At 34.3% G+C, this 22,364-nt stretch overlaps 2 protein-coding genes across 2 annotated transcripts in view; one reads left to right on the top strand and one right to left on the bottom strand.

Annotated features, from left to right (window-relative positions):
• The first annotated feature begins 329 nt into the window (after positions 1–329).
• LOC143232575 (uncharacterized) lies at positions 330–14,498 on the top strand. Its single transcript, XM_076468175.1, has 4 exons — positions 330–1,600; positions 6,608–6,807; positions 9,037–9,157; positions 12,715–14,498. Exons 1-4 carry the CDS (start codon positions 1,361–1,363, stop codon positions 13,279–13,281), a joined length of 1,128 nt encoding a protein of 375 aa, XP_076324290.1. The 5' UTR covers positions 330–1,360; the 3' UTR covers positions 13,282–14,498.
• A 2,848-nt stretch (positions 14,499–17,346) lies between these two features.
• Positions 17,347–22,364, bottom strand: part of LOC143232573 (uncharacterized) — a 58,778-nt gene continuing 53,760 nt past the window's right edge. The window contains exon 9 of the mRNA XM_076468169.1: positions 17,347–21,988. Within this exon, the coding sequence (XP_076324284.1) occupies positions 21,906–21,988 (83 nt within the window). The 3' untranslated portion in view covers positions 17,347–21,905. The remainder of the gene's footprint in view (positions 21,989–22,364) is intronic.

The following is a 22,364-nucleotide window of genomic DNA, read 5'->3' as shown; positions in this document are numbered from 1 at the left end:
ATTATAGAACGAAAAAATTAAGTAAACCATTTTAAAAATTAGTGGTACAAGAGCCTTGATTACTTGTTTGTTTTTTCTGGCTAACATAGCTTTCAAAAGGATATCCGTGCTCTAGCGTTAGGATACCTGGTTTCTAGCGTTCTAAATCTGGAGACTTACCACTGTGCTACTGAAGGGAGGTATGTTGTTGGTGTTTGTTTTTTTATTTATTTGTTGTATTTCGTGCAAAGCCACAGGAGGACTATCTGCGCTAGCCTTCCCTAGTATAACAGTGTAAGACTAGAGGGAAGACAGCTAGTCATCATCAACCACCGCCAACTCTTGGGTTACTCTTTTATCAATGAATAGTGGAATTGACCGTCACATTATAACGTCTCTACGGCGTAAAGAGCAAGCATGTTTGGAGTACCCTAATCATCTGGCCATGCTAGACCTCGTTGATATTTGTTATCAAGTAAAAGACTACACAAAGGGCTAGCTGTGCTCTGTCCACCACGAGTATCGAAACCTGATTTTTAGCAGTATAAGTCAGTAGACATACCGCTATGCCACTGAGGGGGGAGGGAAACTAGCAAAGGACATGAATACTAAAGTCTGTATAAAGAAAGACCTTCTTCAAAAGTTTTCAGTTTCAGTGGTATTTGAAAAGAATATAATTCCGAAGATCGCTCTCTGTTTTCATCATGTTAAAAATATTTTATTTCACCTTTTAATTATATTTATTTTTTTACATAATAGTAAAAAAATATTCCTAGGCGTTCTAGTTTAAAATTTTTGTGTTATTATAAAATCTCAAGAAAAGCGTAGATTTTTACGTTGAATTATTTCGCTTTTACGACCTCCGAAAGAAGAAATCTTTTTAAAGCTTTTTGGCAGGAGTTCTGACAGGACTTGTTATACGTGTCATTATATCACGTGACATCCCAGCACATTTCTAATCAACGTGCATAATCGTAACCAAGGTAAATAATATATCACTGCCTACCAGTGACTGCTGTCGATCTGAAACAAATATAAAAATGGCTCACTCCTATGCCTGATGTTTATATACATGCTCTTTTTAAATCAAGTGTTTACATCTAATAAAGTTTGTAGATAACTACACGTAGAAAATTTATTATTGTAAATACGATTATTTTAATATTTTTAAAAGTATATTATACCTGCGAAAATACAAAAGATTCGTTGGGAATTACATTGATGGTATTTGTATATATATTAGTTATATAGTGGAATGATTAACTACTTTTATCATACATATAAATGTACAAAAAACAACACAAACTCTCTGCAGGTGCAAGGTCTGATTAAGTTTAATATCCCCGCCAACAGATGGCAGCATAAAACAGTCAATAAATGAATGCTAATGGTTTCTATGGTAACTCGTCATCTACGTGAGTTTCCAAATTACTTGCATTCAAACAGACTAATCGTGTCACATACTCTAGTGGGCAAGTGTAGTGACGACCCGCCGTGTAATACGGGATTACACAACAGAAGAGCTATGCAGCGACAAAGTAATTGCGCTCCATTTTGTCCACCTAGTAAGTATCTTCAAACCCAATGGGAGAAGCAGCAATATGAGAGACATCGACGTAAGGTAAGACTTGAGTAGATGTATTTGTGGACGTGACGGCGGGGGATGGGGGAAGAAGAAATCGGATCATTTTCATATTGGTAACATTCCTTAAGCACAAGAATACAAATAACCGTAAAACGTATTCCGTTTCTTATTTTTAACACTTTGTTTCACCTCTACTTACAAGACATGCCGCCAGAGGTACAAGTAAGCTGTTCATTCTTTCATCATATAAATCACAGAGACAACACTTTTACGAACTGTTAACACAGGAATACACATACAGCTAACAAAGACAGGGTTATTGTCTATGGTCGTTTCTATGAGTTAAGTAGTCGTCATTAGGCCTGGGTGAGGAGAGAACCGGCAGATTATGAATAGCTCTAATGGGAGTTTTGTTTCATTTTTTCGTTTTACAGCCTGCGGATTTCAGGCCTATTTAAAAAAAAAAAAAAGAAATGATTGTAATAACCAGCACGCACTAAATACCACAAATTGTAACGTACATTAGTATACTTTTACAAATACAAATCACAACACTGAATACGCCTTAGCTGCTACAGAATCATAATTTATCCCAATCTGTTAGGAACTTCTCGTTCAACTAAAAACTGTTACAAAAAACGATTGTTCTTTCGTCTGCCAGTATAAACTATGTAAATTGAAAGTTTTAGAGTAACACAAAACAATTATAATTGAAGACTTAATGTTAATAAGTTAAGAAAAATCTTAAAACTCATAACTGATGGAAGATTGACAATCAAGAATTAGGTCTGAGTAAACTAAACCTAATTGTTTAGCTACATATAAAACCTTTTTCACTGTTTACATTAAGTATTAAGTTAAACCAGTACCGATAAAACAAACGTAAAAAAACACTGTTACTATCAAACAGTACAGCACCGATAATAGAACACTGAACGTGTTACTTACCCGGTTTAAAAATTGTCACAAAATTTAGAATAACTGGAGACACTTTCTCATCAAGTTATTTTACGTTTCGTGAGCTTAAATCACTTGTTACCGTATTTTACGTCTTACAAGACGCCACATCATGAAAGACGCGCCCTAACTTTGGAAAGACAATTCTAAGAAAAATATATTTTGACTCAGCAACCAATATCGTGATGTAACCTTGACGTTTTTTCAACCTACTGAGTAAATACAGTCGAATACATCATATTCTTCACAGTATATCGACAATATTAGTTAAACTGAATGTTTTATGCCATTGAAAATACTTGTAACTGGTAAGTAATGAGATCACAATCTGTATGAGAGGCCGTTTTCAGTAGACCCTAAGCTAACCTCTTGCCCTAACCCATCATTTTTGTCTTGGAAGACGCATGGGGATTTTTCAAGATATTTTCAAGAAAACAACTGCGTCTTACAAGGCGTAAAATATGATAACAGTCTTATTATTAAGTGTTACTTATTTGGTTTCAATTTGCATAACTATTGCTAGAGTTAAAATTTTAAATCAAAGTCAAATAGCAAACGGTTTCCACCTAATTTGAAAGCTGGTATTACATAGGCTTACCAGGTGGCAAGTTTATATCTATCTCTGTGACTGACAATCTCTGGTCATAAAGAACTATAACTGAATGCTACAAACAAACTCTCTAGCTGTGTGTCCAGATGTTTTTGTTACATTCTCTGGCCATACAAAACTATGTCTGTAATTGATTTTCTTAAACTTTCTGGTCATATGGAACTGTATCCGGATGCTTTTATCATACTCTCTGGGTATCCAGAACTATGACTAGATCCTATTCTTATACTCTCTGGGTATCCAGAACTATGACTAGATTTCTTTATTAGACTCTCTGGCCCGTATGGAACTGTGTCTGGTTTTGACTCTTCCTGCAGAGCCTCTAGTTAACCACCACCTATTGACCACAGGCCTGACATATGTTCTAGAAATGGCAATTTGATCTCCTTAATTCACTTAGAACTTTCGTCCTTAATTCGATCTTCCAATCTGTTTTAATTCTCTTCATAGTACAGAACTCAAGTTTACAGCTTACTGTGGGATACGTTTCACTAACCAAGATAACCAACTTTAGTACACAAGTGAAGCAATCGCTGTCTTGATCCTGCTTCAATATATTCTATCAAAGCGCACTTGATGCATGTTTTTGGGATCATCGTCTTGAGACATGTGGAGTTCAAACTAAGACCTCAGTATGTTAACAACCCTGAGACCAGTTCACTGTGGTATTTCTATGCGATTGAAGTGTTTCATAGTATCTCTAAAAGTATCTAGTCTAATTTCTATCTATATTGTGCCAAGGGTTTCTTGTCATCTGCCCATTTTATTGCATCCGACAAAACTGCAGCTTTGAAAATGTCCATCTGGATAACACAATGAAACATTCTGTTAACTCCATTTAAACGTTTTTTGATAATATTATTTATGCCAGGATCAAAGGCATTCAAATCACTATGATTTCTCAGTACGTATAGTATATCCTCTATGTTTGAACTTTCTGATTAAGCTCATTCATTTGTGGGTCACAGATAGCAAGCCCTGAATACAAAACACAAATGTGTAGTCTACTAGTTTCTAGCGAATCCTTTTTATCTAGATTGATCCTCTATATTCTTATTGATGCATTTTGATTGTAGAAATGACATCAATTTGCTAATGGAGTTAAAAAATAATTTTGATGTTTAGATACACGTATTTTAACGGTATAGTCAAGAGCCTGAGGAAGTAAGTTAAACAACTGGTTGAGTATATCAAGCATTAACTATTTTCAACCGAAATACATAAAAATGTTAGCAGTGAAAAACAAAATGCGTTTAATTCCTTATCAAGTTACGTGATAATTTGGAAGGCAAGCCTACCCTTCTATAGCTTTAATTGTATCATGATAAGGTTTGTTTGTATTGTTAAACTGGAACTGTCTAGGCATTCGCTTATGACCGCCTCAAACCACCTTCTTAGAAATGTCGCATCTATTTAGTTTTCACTAATGTTACATTTTATGATATAATAAAATTGATTGGTCTTGCCGACCAGAAAGTTGGATTTTAACGGGCGTTAAACCAGCATTTTTAGGTAAATAAAGATGTTGTCATTTTATCAACTAGGGGCGGGATAACTAGAACGCGATTTTTTATCTTATGCATTATGTCAAGTTTTTGTTGAATTTTGACTATGATCATCTCAATTTAAATGGCCATCTTTCTGTTTTTGATGTAAAAAAGGTTCAACTTAATATGTCGCTTTTTGTGTTCTCGCACTTAAATGTTTAGTCTTCACCTTGAGGTAAATGATACAAGTTAGTTTAAAAGAGCTGAGCTGTGACCCACTGCAGAAGTCTACACTAATAAGTCTTGTTATTAAGGTTTGCTGGTATTTTGTGAATTATGACTTTTGACATACTTTTTTGGTTTCATCGCTTTCTTCTGTAGTTTAGCTTAACTCTGACCAATCTTCCATTCATCTAGTTCTCGTGGCTGTGGTTTTTCTTAATAGCTCACAATATCACGTGTTTGTATTAACATCAAGGGTTAGTAATCCTTTTACTACGTGACATATCACCACGTTAATTCTCCTTCTGAATTATATGAAGATGAAATGTAACACCAAGAACTTTGTTATTTTTGTATCAAGTATAACGTATTATGATTTCAAACATCCGTAAATTTTAATTTTAATTTATAAGTTAATTAAAGTCGATATGTATTAAATATATGATGTTTACCAACAAGATTAATACATAAAATTTTCTTTCTTAACACAAATATAACACCTACCACCAACTCTTGGGCTACTCTTTTACCAATGAATAGTGGAATTGACCAAACATTATAACGTCCTTACGACTGAAAAGGCGAGCATGTTTGGTATGACAGGGATTCGAAGCCGCAACCCTCGGATTACGAGTCGAGTGCGTTATCCACTTGGCCATGTCGGGCCACTTAAAACAAGAAAACTCAACAGAGCAAAAGGCAATCTACGTCAAAAAGCTCAGAACACCAATAAGAAGAAAGAGACGGTTTATATCAACAAAATCTAAAGGCAATATGTCTAGGGATAGTCATTAATTACCTTATTTCAAACCAAAATCACGTAAATGTAAATAAGTGAACATATATAAATACGATCTAAAATTATGAGAGGGCGTATTTCATGATACAAAACATCTTAGTTTTATGCTAAGGTTATCTGGTTTTTTTAGGGTATTTTTAAGAGGCCCTTTGATCAATGTTATATTTTGAACCAGTAACAAAATATTTTTTAAGGAGACTACAGCATTTGGTGAAAGATGTAAATAAATATAAGTTCCAAATATCTGCTTGTAGGTGACGCTCTTTATCACAGTAGGTCATTAAATTAATTGATTCTTGGTTGTTTGTAGTTACGCATAAAGCCATACAAAGGTCTATCAGTACTTTGCCCACCACGGGTATAGAAACCCGGTTTCTAGTGTCGTAAGTCCGTAGACACACCACTCTGCCGCATGGGGGTTTAAATTAATTGAAAGCCAAGAATGACGTAATCTTCACGAAGTTTTACTTGTACGTTATTAATTGACTTAGACATCTCTTGTGGTCCCGCATGGCAAGGTGCTTAAGGCATTCAACTCGTAATCCGAGGATCGCGGGTTCGGATCCCTGTCACACCAAACATGCTCGCCCTTTCAGCCGTGAGGGCATTATAATATTACGATCAATTCCACTATTCGTTAGTAAAAGAGTAGCCAAAGAGTTGGCGGTGGGTGGTGATGACTAGCTGCCTTCCCTCTAGTCTTACACTGCTAAATTAGGACGCCTAGCGCAGATAGCCCTCGTTTAGCTTTGCGCGAAATTCAAACCATCTCTTGTGTTTCTAATTCATACAGCAACACATGAAACATTAGGCTGTATATTGATAGTTATGGTTCGTTTTAGACCTTTCAATTTCATGTAATGTTATACAAACAGATATTATTTATTTGAAAATAACCTACTTAAATTATTTTGTATTAAACATTACACAAATGTCGTTATAAATGCGTTGATATATTTTATTTCAAGATTGAGAAAGCCCGACCTGTTGTGGATACAACAGCGCCACCTGGACTTCACCATATGAATGACATGTTCAAGAAACTTTACTTGGAGAAAGGAAGGACCAGTGAAATCCAAAAAGAAAATGACAGACTTTTGGACAAAATGAAATGTATAATGAACAGCAAGGGAACAATAGACTGTAGAAATGATTACGTATCGAAAAGGTATGACAAACTTGTGACTTATAACCTGATTTTTATCCGCTAAATGTGATATTTAAAACATATATAAAAACATTTCACGTATTTTTTCTTCACGTAAGAAATTTAGAATATATCTCTTACAACTATATTAAGTTTTACAAAATATAAGTGAACGATAAAGAAGCAGGATTTGTTTGTTTGTTTTTTTGGAATTTCGCACAAAACTACTCGAGGGCTATCTGTGCTAGCTGTCCCTAATTTAGCAGTGTAAGACTAGAAGGAAGGAAGCTAGTCATCATCACCCACCGCCAACTCTTGGGCTACTCTTTTACCAACAAATAGAGGGATTGACCGTAACATTATACACCCCCACGGCTGGGAGGGCGAGCATGTTTGGCGCGACGCGGGCGCGAACCCGCGAGCCTCGAAGTACGAGTCGCACGCCTTACGCGCTAGGCCATGCCAGACCCCTAAAGAAACAAGACTCGCGAATTAGGTGTGCGTAATGGTACCCAATGGTTTTAAGTACGAGGGTATAGTGTTAGTAAAGTAGTATTGATTTGCACTATTTATAACGTACGTTGCACATTTGTCGATTGTTCACGCAAAAATATTCTTTTTGAGTAAAGTTTGTTTTTGAATTTCGCGCAAAGCTACTCGAGGACTATTTGCACTAGCCGTCCCTAACTTAGCAGTGTAAGACTAGAGGGAAGGCAGCTAGTCATCGCTACCCACCGCCAACTCTTGGGCTACTCTTTTAGCAACGAATAGTGGGATTGACCGAAACATTATAACGACCCTTCAGTTAAAATTACAAGCATTTTTGGTGTGATGGGGATTCGATCCGCGACTTTCACTCAGATTGCGAAACTAGCGCCCTAACCACCTTGCCACGCCGGGCTATTTTAGTTACACTTTCCATACTTTGTGTCTTCCGGTGTGTCAGTGGTAAATTCACGGACTTGCAACGCTAAACTCTGAGATTCCATTCTCCCCAGTAGACAAAGTGTAGGTAGGTCATTGTATGGTTTTACGCTGAGTTTGTTTGTTGAATTTCACACATAGCTATTCGAGGGTTACCTGCGCTAGCCGTCCCTAATTTTGAAGTTATAAATTAAAGGAAAGGTAGCTAGCCAACAACGTTCACCGTCGTCTCTTGAACAACGGATATTTGAATTGTTAGTTACATTACAAAGCCCCCACAACTGAAAGGGTGAATATGTTCAGAGATAGGACTCGAACCTGCGACCTACAGATTAGGAGTCCAATGTCCTAGTAAACAAACTATCTTTGAACTCACAACAACAATAACCGTGCGTTGGTTCTAGTATTGCAATGCCGTTGCATTATGCTTATTAGTAGATAACAGTGGGAAAACTTTTCACGTCATCTGCTTTTGACGTTTTATGGTAAGCCTACTGTAAATACTATAGCAGGAACTGTGGTTACAGCATTTTTCATCTAAAAAAGGTAAATTCGTGTTAATAAAATGCGAATCGAGCATCCTAACCACTACGCCATTCCAGGCCTTTTATATGTGAGAGAAGGAGTTGTTTTATATTAAAAGTCTATCAAAATATTTATGTGTACTGTAATAACACTCATAGCATCAATTATGAATGTGTTGGTAACAAATGCATAAGGTAAAAGGCCTAACACAGCCAGGTGGTTAAGGCATTAACACTCGAGTCGCAATCTGCCGGTCGAGTGTTCGAATCCCCGTCCCACCATGATGCACGCCCTTTCAGCCGTGAGAGAGTTATAAAGTTACGGCTAACCCCACTATTCGTTAGTAAAAGAGTAGCCCAAAAGTTAGTGGTGAGAGGTAGTGACAAGATAGATGCCTTCTCTTTAGTCTTTCATTGCTAAATCAGGGACGGCTAGCTCTCGTATAGCTTTATGTGAGATTAAAAACAAACAAACAGTATACATTCATAAATCTCCCCTTTTCTCGAGATTTCTCAAAGTTTAATATGTAGTTCACAAGCATTTCGAAGTACGACATATATTACTATACATTACATATATTGCTAGTATTTTGTGACTCAAAATTCCAAAAATCTTCGCTGTATACTTTAAACGTTCAAGATTTTGATATTTAATCAAAGATTTTAAGTTTAATCGGAATTTTAGGCAGCACAGACAATACAAAGCTAAAAGTGCTTATGGACTGAGGCAGAAACAGCCTGTAAGAGCTTCCAGCTCTACGTTTCTGTTATATTTTTAATAAGAAAATATTCATTATTCCAGTTTGAATTTACCTAGAAGGCGTCAAGACTTAGTAAAAACAATGGAGGAAAATAAACTTTTATGGCAAAAGATAACCCAACAAGCACCGTTGAGCTGTGCTATACAGTGGGAGAGACTCATGGTAAGTTTAAAATAATATTGTTAGACAATCAACTAAGCTTTTTTACTTGTCTTCGACCCAGCTATGATACTTTTATTTTCAGCTGTGTTTTTAGTGGACAGTTTTGATGAATGGCATCTGCTGTGTTTGTTACACTAATAATTTTAATTAATGATGGTCTATAATCTTCTACAGGTATTAACTACAAGGTTTACAAATGACTGAAAAGACTTCTTAGTGGCTTGGCATGGCCTAGCGCGTTAAGGCGTGTGCTTCGTAATCTGAGGGTCGCGGGTTCGCGCCCGAGTCGCGCCAAACATGCTCGCCCTCCCAGCCGTGGGGGCGTTATAATGTTACGGTCAATCCCACTTTTCGTTGGTAAAAGAGTAGTCCAAGAGTTGGCGGTGGGTGGTGATGACTAGCTGCCTTCCCTCTAGTCTTACACTGCTAAATTAGGGACGGCTAGCACAGATAGCCCTCGAGTAGCTTTGTGCGAAATTCCAAAACAAACAAACAGACTTCTTAGTACATTTCCAAAAGGTTAAATCAATTGCTTTTAATCTTAAGGGATCAGGTAGGCCCGTGTTCTCATACAGTGCAGATAAAATCGATTTAAGGAACGTGCGCACGTGCTTGTTACCTTGGTGACGGTATTTTAATAGTTTTCTCAGCTGTGGCCTGTGGGTGCGGCAATACTTACTAAATACTTTGGTGTTTACTAGTGCAGTCACAGACTGTGGGTAACAGGAAATTGCCCAGGGAGGACGGTTTGTCATTTAAGTCATAGTATTAGGTTTGATATAGTTAAGTAAAGAGGACGCTGTTTCGCGAATTACAAAAACATTTTAAAATAACAACAAATAAAATCATAAGTTATTTTCCATCTTAATCTAAACCTATTTCTCGATTAAGTTCCTATCTCCAACAGAAAACCTTTTGTTTTATTTTTTGTTTACAAATAGTATTATATCAGGCCCGGCATTCGAATCGTAATTCGAAGGTCGTGGGTTCGAATCCCTGTCACACCAAACATGTTCACCCGTTCAGCCGTGAGGGTGTTATAATGGTACGGTCAATCTTACTATTCGTTGGTAAAAGAGTAGCTCAAGAGTTGGGTGGGTCTTACACTGCTAAATTAGGAACGCCTAGCGCAGGTAGCTCTTTGTAGCTTTGCGCGAAAATCAAAACAAACTAAAGTATTATATCAAAAGCAAAAGAAGTAGATTTGTGCAAGGTGAAGGTAATTTTGACCAGTCGTTCTATTACGTTTAACAATACGTTGAAGTATTTATGGATTTAAACTACGTTTTTTTATTACCTTTGCTATTACTTCATCCAGCCACTCGAAGTGGTATTATATTTACATCATCAGGGACGTACCCCCCACCAAACACCATTACATTTATCTGCGCAAATCCAATTTTCTCTGAATTCTGTCGACAAAAAAATTTCATCCGTCTTCCTTGAAAGAAAATTCTCGAGAGAAAAATAAATAATTTTTTGTTGCAACGAATTTTTTGTAACAACGAAATTTTCGAGAAAAATTCGACAAATGTCCGGCAAGGGCGATAAACTGTATCGTTTCATTTGAATGTATTATGTAAATAAGGCAAAAAGAAAAACACAACGCACCCGAACCAGTGTCTACACCCGACAAGGCCCATTGTGTTGGCAAAATCAGTCGTGCACACACTGTTCATATATGGCTTCCAAGTAAATCATACTAATAAAATATACGTCTTGTTATTCTCCAATTCCATAAAGCAAATACTGTAGTGTAATGAACTCGCCAAGTCATGTACTCTAGTTTTATCTAAACCGTCTGATAGTAAAACGAACCAGTCTTCGAGTTATACATTAATAATTATATTGGGCAGTGTTTATACACTCAGCTTATAGCCCGTCATGGCCAGGTGGTTAAGGGCTCGACTCGTTATCTGAGGGTTGCGAGTTCGAATCCCCGTCGTACCAAACATGTCCCCTCTTTCAGCCGTTGGGGGTGTTATAATTTAACGGCCAATCTCACTATTCGTTGGTAAAAGAGTAGCCCAAGAGTTCACGGTGGGTGGTGATGACTAGCTGCCTTCCCTCTAGTCTTACACTGGCAACATTAATAATAGCTAGCGCAGAGAGCTTTCGTGTAGCTTTACGCGAAATTAAAAAACAAACAAACAAAAATTCAACTTATACAACCACTCGAACCCTTTCCTACCTATGATAGTATATGAACTCGTCCTTCTGCTATTGAGAATTTCACTTCTTCACCTACATGGACGAACTCTGTTTGACTAACAGTTCTTGTGTAGTCTGCCTCTTATCCATTTAAACTTTCTACTGTATAAAATCATGGGAATACATGGTTAACCCCAATCTCCAAAGGAGATTAAATTCACACCTAATATCCTTTCCGATCCTTCAACCCCAAGTTATTAAATTGTTCTCTCTCAATTCATCCGTGCAGATCCACATCTATCAGACTAATCCATGTTAGTAATTTTTCAACTCAAGTTTTCGTAAAAATAAACTTGTCTGAAATGTTCAATACAACAACTATCTAAGTTTTATGGTGCGGCGTTGTTCGTACGCTATTTATTCAAGTCTTTAGGCTGACTCTCAATATCCAAACGCCGAAATCACAGAAACCTATGCAGAACCTTAAAACTTTCCAGTACATACAAACCGCTATATGTCTTTCTACATGAAACATTTATTTGCTTTTACAGTACGTTATAAGATATATTATTTTCGTTTATATTTTTCATATTTATGATTAGGATGCTTGAGTCCAATCTGAGGGTCGTGGATTTGAATCCCCGTTCCACTAAACATGCTTGCTCCTTCACCCGTGGGTGCGTTATGAATTGACCTTTAATCCCACTATTGTTTGTTAAAAGAGTAGCCCAATAGTTGACAGTGTACGGTGATAACTTGCTGCCTTCCCTCTAGTCTTACACTGCTAAATTAGAAACGGCTAGCGCAGATAACCCTCGTGTAGCTTTGCGTAAAATTCGAAACAAACCAAACCATTAAGAGAGAACTTTCCAACAATTAATTCCTATCACAAGTGCTAGGCGTCAAGGCGGGCGGGTGTGGGTGTTGTTGTTTTTTTAAAGGTAAAGCCACATTGGGCTATCTGGTGTGTTCACTGAGGAAAATCGAATCCCTGGTTTTAGCGTTGTAACTCTGAAAACTTACCGCTGTTCCAGCGGGGTACACTGCACAATGGACTATCTCTTCCCGCCACGTGTATCGAAACAGTTTCTAGACTTGTAAGTTCGAAGACATACCGCTGGACCACTAGGGGAACAATTTGGTAAATATCTAAATTATTTTACAAACATAGTAGTGATATTTTGTATGTGTTCGGTTTTTTTAAGGTACTGTAAAAATAGTTGTTACTTGTCTTTAACAAATCTTTATAAATCTGTTTTTCGATTCTACGAAAAGAAATCATATATTGTTTTGGAACGTATGAAGCTTGCACGTGTGTGCATCCATTCATATAATCACATTCCTGCTTTTTTGTTTTATTTAAATTTTAGCTACAAATATTGTGTTTATTCTTATTATTATTTCAGAAACCTGTTCCTCGACCGTTATCAGTCCGTTATCCTATTTCTCAAACAAATTCGTTCAGAAGCCGACCTCGAACTGTATCGAAAGGAATCACAACTAAACGTCTGAAAAACAAGAGCGCCATCTCCCAACAAACAAACGAATTATTGGAGGGATTTCAGTCTTTGACTTCTAGAAGATCCATTTCCAAAAGCCAGTCTTCCAAGTTAAAAAGGTATAAGGCGAAAAAAAACGTAAACACATCCCGTAAGAACATTACATCTTTATGTTGGAACGAAGATCAACATGTTGTAGGCTTCAGTTCACCTCCAACGGCTGTTCGAGGCGTCAAAATTAGTTCTGAATCACAACCGTCTGGTGACGAGAATAACTACCCTCCAGAAACACTTCTTGAGAGACGAAGTAGAAAGAGGTGGAGCATGTCTGTTCAGCACCCAGAGGTTTTCTTACCCTCTAGGCCTGAGAAAAATGTCGATGATGGCACTGTTGATACTTCAAACTTTGAGCAGCGCGCGCCATCTATAGATTCAGAAGACAACGCGTTCTATGACATATCGACTACCTCCTAAAATGTTTTTTTGAACGTTAAAATATTCTCTAATATATCGCGTGTTTCAAACGTTAAGTAACTGTTATATAAATATATTGTAAGTTGTAATAACCTGGTGTAATAGCATATTAAAGTAATAGAGTTAAGGAAAACTTTGAAAAAGAAGAAGAAAATGGAAGAGAAAACAAATTTAATGAAATATTCTCCCAAACATCTATTCACACAAACATCGCGTATTTTAACTAAGATATGTATAACGTCATCAAGACCTTTATATATATACATAATGGTATCTAAATATAGTCTGCCATCGGATAATCTGTGATAGAAACGATATGTTCGTAACGACACCAGGTAATCACCTTCATTCTTTAATAAACACTGTAAAAATTAAACTAGTAGTTGTCATTTGATTGTTCTTGTTGACAAGTAAGTTTTTCTACTTTTCGATGGAACTTTGTCAGTATCATCGAATGTTTCTGGAAGCAGTGAAAACTGTATCAGATTTCGTTATTTATCTACCGTTTTATGAAGGATGGTACATCCCAATGGCTCAGTGGTAAGTAAGTGAACTTCTAATAATAAACATAAGTTTCCATACCAGCAATGGGTAGAATGAAGAAAGTACATTGTGTTGCTTTGTTCTTTACAACAAAGAAGAAAACTGAATCGCCACCACAACACATTTTCAATTACATAAATAATTATTGAATAGTCCAAACTAGAAACATTATAACTGTAAGATTTCAGCAGTAAAATTATGGTTTACAAACCATTTTAAATGGGGTTACATCATCGTAACTTTTTAAACAGTCGAATATCAGGGTTTGAAGTTCGCAACATTTATAGCCCGCCCTTCACAAACATTATAATTGATTTTCTAGAAATTCTAATTAATCCTAATCAGGTTAAAATTCACGAAATTTATGTATACACTTAAAATAGTAAAACGCACAAACTGAAGACGAAGTGAAATCATGTTGAAGTATGTAGAGTGATTTCTGCAACCGTTAATCGATTTAAATAAAGATTTTAATTGTGATTATAAAACATTGTTTGTTTATGGATTGTAATATTTTAATTCTTATCAGGTTTAACTGGTTCACTTCATACGTTAATTATGTTTGACCAAATATAGATGTGAATATTTAGAGGATAAAATTGGAAATACGTGTGTACATATATGTGTAACATTAGACAACTGAAACAACATTTTTTGATTATATCCCTCTTGAAATGTGCATAATATTTATCTTAATAAATAAAATCCAAAGTTTATGTGACTTGAGATTTCTATTTTAATGCTGACTAAAAGGAAAGGTATTTATCCATTGAGATGATAATATTCTTCACACTTTGTTTAAATCGATTCCATTATTTGTATACTTCATGAACTTTTCCCTCTCTCTCCCTCGGGTGAGGCCAGGTTGGTTGAGGCGCTCGACTCGTAATTTGAGGGTCGCGGGTTCGAATCCTGGTCGCACCAAACATGCTCTCCCCTTCAGCCGTGGGGGCGTTATAATGTGACACTCAATCACGCTATTCGTTAGTAAAAGAGTAACCCAAAAGTTGGCGGTGGGTGGTGATGACTAGCTGCATCCCCTTTAGTCTTACACTGCTAAATTAGCGATGGCTAGCGTAGATAGCCCTCGTGTAGCTTTGCGCGAAATTCAACAAACAAAATACCCTCCCCCTTCTCATTTCAGACAATATAAGAATTTCTGATAGCCTTTAAAAATTAGTCAGGGATCCTCGGAAAGATAGAGGCTCCATCTAGGAGATTAAAGTAAATAAGATAAATTCACGAAAAGAAAATATAACCATGGTTTTAGAGAGAAAAGAAATGCACATTTGATAACAAGATAAAAATGGAATTGATTTGTTTGCAACTTTGTGCAAAACTACATGAGGAGTATCCCAAGAAAAAACAGTTAGGCTACATCACCTATCGCCAACTCTTGGGCTACTCTTCATACCTTCCTCATGGAATTCACCGTAATTATAACGTCCCCACGTCTAAAAAAGCAAGCGTTTTCGGTGACGAGGATCTGAATCCGCGATCCTCAAATTGCGAATAGAGCGCCTTAACCACCAGCCTATGTCAGACGCAGATACACTGTGGAAAATTCTCATTTTTGTCACTGATAAACTAGACTTACCGCTATTCCACGGGGAGGCTTCTGTACCTAAATCACAAAGTCTTTTCAAACTCAGTACGCCCTAATTCAATAAGGCTAATGTCGCAACTAGCGGTTCTGCGGCAAATTTTACCTACTGCTATGAAATGATCCAGGCATATTATGATATGTTTAATAATTGTATGGACTTTTACAAATAAAATACATACACATATGAACATACAATTAATTTTCAAAATTTGATCTGAATAATCGGCGTTCTACTTCATGTACACATGAATAACTATTAATGAAATTTCTTTCCAATACTCCAAACTTACATACCGATTACCTAAAATTTCTCTAGGCGATGTTTATGCATAAACTTTACTACAAATTATTTCTATTTATTTCTTTATTTTTACCAAAACGCATGTAGTGCCCTCTCTCCAAGATCATTTACAATATAGATAATAGTGATACATTTTTTTTTCATGAATATAATTCATATACATGTAAAACAAAACATTATTTTAATTGTTTACGACAATATAGTCCATTAATAAATCAAAATGAAGGTTTCTAATGTAACATCAGACAATTCTTAGTTTCACATGTCAACGTCAATAACTATTATACTTTTCAAGGATGATAAAACGTTACCTCATACTAACATTGGCATATCTCTGTATACTATTCCTCAAATTGAATAAGAATTACGTTTCAAGAGTACGATATCAATTTTCGTTCCATATAAAATATTAGCATGAGTTTACGGTGTTTTGTATCTTCGTTATAAGGGCCTCAACTCGCTGCTGAATGAATACACGCTCAAAACGTTTGAAAAATTTGACTTAACAAACCTAACTAAAAATATGTGCTTTTTTACTTTTAAAGGTCAAAATACAGCAGCATTCAAGTGAAGTATCAACATACTTGATAATTACTCTGTTTTTCATGCTTTGGATTAATAGTAATACTGTACTAATACACTGATAGCGTTGTAGCAAAAAAAAAAAGGAAGATTGCATAGTTAAGTATCTTTTTAAAACTGTATTTAAAATTTACTCTTAATAAAGTATTAGCCTTTTTTCAAACTATTTAACCTGTAGTGCCGTAGACGAGGTAAATTGCCCAAGCCGATCGGTAACATAGTGCCACGAACGAGTTAATTCGTTCTCAATAATACCTAACTTCAACACTAGATGTAAGCACCATACATACATTTGACCTACTTACAAATTGTTTTACTTTCGATCCAAAATGGAGTCACGAAAAAAAGTTACAAAATGAAGAAGCATTAGAGTTGTATTGTAGTAGCTGAAATACTTGGCAGTCAACAGGTTAATGTAGTATAACGTTGCTTTTTGTATGATTATATAATGCTGCTGAGAACATTTTGGCATATATGAAGTGTACGAGTAACATTAGTATTACATCAACCAAGGAAAGATGGCGTTTTTCGAATACTCCCCACTTAGTTTAAACCAGTTGAAGTAGTAGTTTCCAACAAATATATTTGTATGATCTGATTTAATATCGATTTGATTAGGGAAGAAACCCGTATTAATTATACGTAATTACGTTAAGGAACAACGCTAATATTGAACTAAATACAGCCTTTTTAAACATTGAAGTACGTTAGAAACAAGCGTATCTTTGCGTTTGTCTTATAGTAAAGCCACATCGAGCTGTCTGCTGTGTCCACCGAGAGGAAACGAATCCGTAATTTTAGTGTTAGAAATCCGAAGACTTACTGTTGTCCCAGCGGGAGACTCGGAACAAGCACAGACAAAATTAATCATGAGTAACAAGCGTGAGTAGCATTGAATTAGTACTAGTAGCAGCCTGGAACTAACTAAAGTAAAATAATATGATAAAAAATATCCCAAAACAAATAAAACATTGGATTAATAAGGTTTGTAGTTATTTATTGTACGTAACACACAAGAAACACAATGCCTCACTTACGACAGACACACAAATTTATTATACAGGCAGCAAGCGTATACAGTGGCATCAGAAACACAATGAAAACTCATGTTCATCTGTATTTTAATGTATTGAATACATGCACAACATTTAAAATACATATAAAATTCTTTCTACCTTCGTTCTTCATTCTCAGTATCAGGAAAGTGTTAACATCTGTAATGTTGTTCCACATTTTTTAATCATGCTGTACTGTTAAAATCAGTATTATTTCTCTGTCCAAATTGATTTGAAATTTCTGAACTTTATAGAATTGGTATATATTATCAAAAATAAACAATGTAAGATGCTTTTATTTAGCCAAAAGACAATAATGTTTCCAAAAAAAATATTAGTGAAGAAAAAGTTAGATTTCTTTCTTCTTACTTTCTTTATGGAGGAAAATATTATAAAAATGTCTTAACAAAATTGGCTTAGTTTTCACTTTCTGGTAAAACATTTTGATAAAAATCTGCATTTTACTTATGAGAACTATGAATATTTATTCACTATTGACACAGCTATCACAAGTTTTAACAATACCTAAACATCAGTTGAGCACACAAAACAATAACCTATTATTTTTCAATCCAAACTTTTCATCCCTTATTGTCTTTGAGATTCAAATAGATTTAAATTTTTTTATCAATCTCTTGAAATATGTTTTGATGAAAGGCAAATAACCTTTAATATCAACTTCTAAACAAGCAATACCATATAGACCAAAGTTTTCACATAACCATTTAAAACTTTGACTTCACAACATGATATACTACAGGGAGCAAGTTTATATGTTTTACAATAATCACAAAATGTATACTAATATCTGTATCCAACTTTCTATAGTTTACACCCATTACTCCTATGAACATCAGCATCAAAGAATGTGATCAAGATGTGCATCTTAGCATCAATGTTCTATAAAAGTTTTAACATCAAAAAATGTTATGTTCTCTAAATCATGTTCTGTGCTTCATCCTTCCAAGCTTTAGTGTTATAAGTAATGCTACAAAATTTGTTTTATCATCTGTATACATGCAAGTTCCAACATTATACATTAATGCTTTTTGAGTTAATATTCAGTTAACAGTCACAACTCTGTATAAGAAAATTTCATGGAAAACAATGAACTTTTTTTTATTGTAAACTAATTTTAGACTAGTACATTTCCATGTGGCTACTACCCAAACTTTTTACCTTAAAACTTCCTAAAAGATCAGCTTGTGATGAAATACATTGGATTGAAAAAAAGTGAATATGTTTTGAAAGACTTGAATATTGGAGTTGTACAAAGAGACTGAAAAATTAAATTTATAAGATTAAGAAAGACCACAGATAGGAGATGACATCTTACATATCACAGATAGTGAGCTTATGAAGGCTGAAAAAGTTTTAAAAATTGCCAAAATACCCCTTTTATAATTATAGAAATGAGAACAAAAAAGCCATACATGGTTTGTAAAAACAATAAACGTCCAACCTGCCAGAAATATGAAAGAAAAATGAAATCTTGCACAAAATACGATACTGAAAGAAACATTGAGACTTAACAATAATGTTAATCAGAGGTTCCAATGAGACAGCAATCATTTTATAAAGATCTGGTGTCATACTAGCTTATAGCTTCAGCAAACATCTTTTATCCACAATCTATTTGAAACATCAATTTATATAGATTGTTGGTATAAGCTCCTTTCTCCCAAATTTATATTTGATGTTTTTTTTATTATCAAACAGCCAGTGTTCTTCCATAGTTTTTGAACTACTTAAACTTGGCAGAACCTGAGAACTATACTTCCTGTACTGTTTTTCAAGTATTTCAGCTTTTCTGTGCTCTCCCAGAAATATGTTGGTTACAAGCCTTTGTAGTACAATGACAAGATGATGCAGTAAAGCATAAGTCTATTTACAAGTGACAATACTGAGCAAGCACCTCGTATATATACGACGACAAATACAAATTATTTTATCAAAGTTTCTATGAAAAAAAAAGACAGAATTTGGATAAATGTTCAATGTTAACTAGGAAACACTGTTTAAAATATAACATATACATTGAAAGATCAAGAAGAGAATCAATACAAAAACTATAAATTATGGTTTATGCTAGGAGAAAACCAAGTGTTTTTCCTTCAGCTGAATTTTGCTGTTTATGATAAAACAAAAAAGTGATGTAATTCAAATAGAATAGATAATCATAATAAGTCCTAAGCAAATTTAAAACACTTGCTTAAACTCAAAAATTAGTTGTAACTGAGAATAAGAATGATGTTTTGCAATTATTTATAAAGATGAATTATTGATCTTCAAAAGGACTATTAATACACTATAACACTGAAATATTCTGTTCCTTGAAGTGTGTCGTATACCAATATATAAATACCACATATAAAATATTTACACTGAAAATAATAAATATATCTTTCACTGGGAACAAAAGAGGACCTGGGTAAAGCTAGGACATTGGGAAGAATTTTTAAAACCTTTTAAAATAAAATAAGTATCACCAGCTGTGTGTTTCCAAAACTTTGAGCTAGTATCCAAAACATAACAGAGGAGGTAGTTGAAAACCAAATAATAAAAACATTGCATTAACTTTGATATTTCATTCTGTTAATATTAATCCTACAAAAAGGTATACTGGCCCAACTTTGAAATTTCTTGTGAATTTAAAAGGCATAATAAACATATTTTTACAAATTTTCATAACATTTTTAGTAATAATAACTGTTTAGAAAAACCCATTGAAACAAATACAGCTTTTTAAGTGACTACCTTGAAAATTTCTAAGCTACCAATAACACACAGAATTGACATTCATAGGAGACAAGTGTAGACATTACACCTTAGCCTAAGATAATATCTAGTAACTACTTAAGTTATGCTGCTATAATTATTGAACACTTTCAGTAAAAGTGTATAGGACATTTTGTTTTTAATTATAACAATACCCTATATTACAACATGCAATACTTACGAACTGAAACCATTTGAAACTATCTTTCTGGACACAGATTAGTCAAGTATCTTAATAATGTTATCAACTTTTTAGTTTATGCTAACAAAAGCTTTTCTCAAGTGAAATCTCAGTGACATTATTGCAATCACTTAATTTTACTTGAAATTACTAAATTTTGCATTATTCAAAATAAAGATTAACATATGATCCCAATTAAAAACCTATTAGTAAATGAACAAGGACTACAAAAATTAACATTATTGCTGGAAGTCGACAGTAATTTTTAGCTTTGTCTCAGAAACATTTTTTACTGTTCATTATGTTTTATTTACATTTCAAACAACTATGTGTTTGTGTGAAGTTTATAATTTACCAATAATTATTTATATTTCAATTACACAAACATCAGTTAAATAAGTGTAATGAATAATTTATTCATATGTTAAAAACAATGAAGTTTTAGTTTCTCTTTTGTATTCCTGAAATTACTTTAATTTCTGTCCATTTAATAACACAAAAATATTGGGTCTAATTCTTCACAACGAAAGAAAAGGTTTTTTTATTCAAAATGTATAGCATTAGGTATAAATGATAAATAATGTTTTACCTTTTAAAAATTTGTAACAAAATCTAACTAATATGTTGACCTATGAGATTAAGGTAAAGTTATTTTTTATCAACAATAATGATACATGGATTAACCTTATAACTTTGATTGTTTTATTTGTTAAAATGTTACATCTAAAACTTGTTTATTACTTGTTTTTATTATGCTTTTTCTGTTATAATTTATATAACATCAGGACCTTAAAGGTATGTTCTCTAATCTACATCAACCAAGATGATTCATACATTTAAGATAGCATTTAGGCAGTAAGTGAGAAATTTCTGAAAACTTTACCAATAACCTAAATAAGTTGAAAACAAATGACTAGTACTTATTTTATATAAATTTATACTGATTTGGTAAAGAAAATGTCATATCAAGTGGTATTTTACATGTAATATTACTTAAGTAAATAAATTTTTATTATGTAACTTAACTAAATATGCTGAAATAGGAAAGATGTCACATTCTGATAGCCAAAAACTTCACCACAACTTACAGGTTTTTCTACTTTTCCTCCAATGATTTTACTATTAACTGCAGACAAGATAGAAATTATTGTGCAAGGTACACACATTTTGAATTTTAAACAGTAATTCCTGACTATGTTTTTTACTAGCGAGCCCAACATACTGGCAACAATTTAAATACAAAGAATATAAAACCAAGAGTATGAAGCCCTGACTCACAGCTCAGAAGCTTTACAAATTAAATAAGTTCAAATAGTGAGAAGAAAGACATGAGTGGTAAAGCACCTTGTGAAGTACTCTACTAGCTGACTTAAACAAGAAGCATGAATTCTCAAAGCACATCTTAGAAATTAATGGGTACAGACATATGCTTGTTCCCAAACTTACACCTAAAAAAACAATAGTCAACACAAGGCCCTTCATTTGTCAATAGCTTCTATCTCTGCTTTGGGTGGTTCATCATCGACCTTTTCAGGTTTATCTTCAGGTTCCAACTCCTTGGGTTTGTTTTTATCATCCTCATTTTTTGTCTTCGTCCTTCTCTTCTGTTTTTTCTTCCTCATTTTCTTCTTTTTTCACCTCTTCTTCAGTTTTCTTTTCTTCTAAAAAGGAAAAAGTTGCACTAGGATAACACACATTTGTTTATATATTTTTTCCATATAATTGATTATTTACTTATGAATAAGTCTTTGGTTTACCTGTGTTAACTAGATCAAACATTCTGAGGTAATTGCTGTGTGCATTATAATAAAACTGTAAAACAGATAGATAGTTAACAATCATAAAGTTACTTTATTTGTTTACCTAAATAAATCTTTAATAACTACCACCTGAACATTATGGAAAAATGTTTAGCTCTGAATAATTCAATAAAGTAACAATCACAGCTGATGTAATTTAACAATACCCAGCCAAGTTTATATTTAGTAGATACAAGTATCCTAAGATACATCTAATTAGTCTAGAAACATTTAAAGA

This window comes from Tachypleus tridentatus, chromosome 11 (assembly GCF_004210375.1).
Source record: "Tachypleus tridentatus isolate NWPU-2018 chromosome 11, ASM421037v1, whole genome shotgun sequence".
NCBI classification, from domain to species: domain Eukaryota; kingdom Metazoa; phylum Arthropoda; class Merostomata; order Xiphosura; family Limulidae; genus Tachypleus; species Tachypleus tridentatus.
The sequence above is the reverse complement of the archived record's forward strand: the minus strand, read 5'-3'. Positions and strand labels throughout refer to the sequence as shown.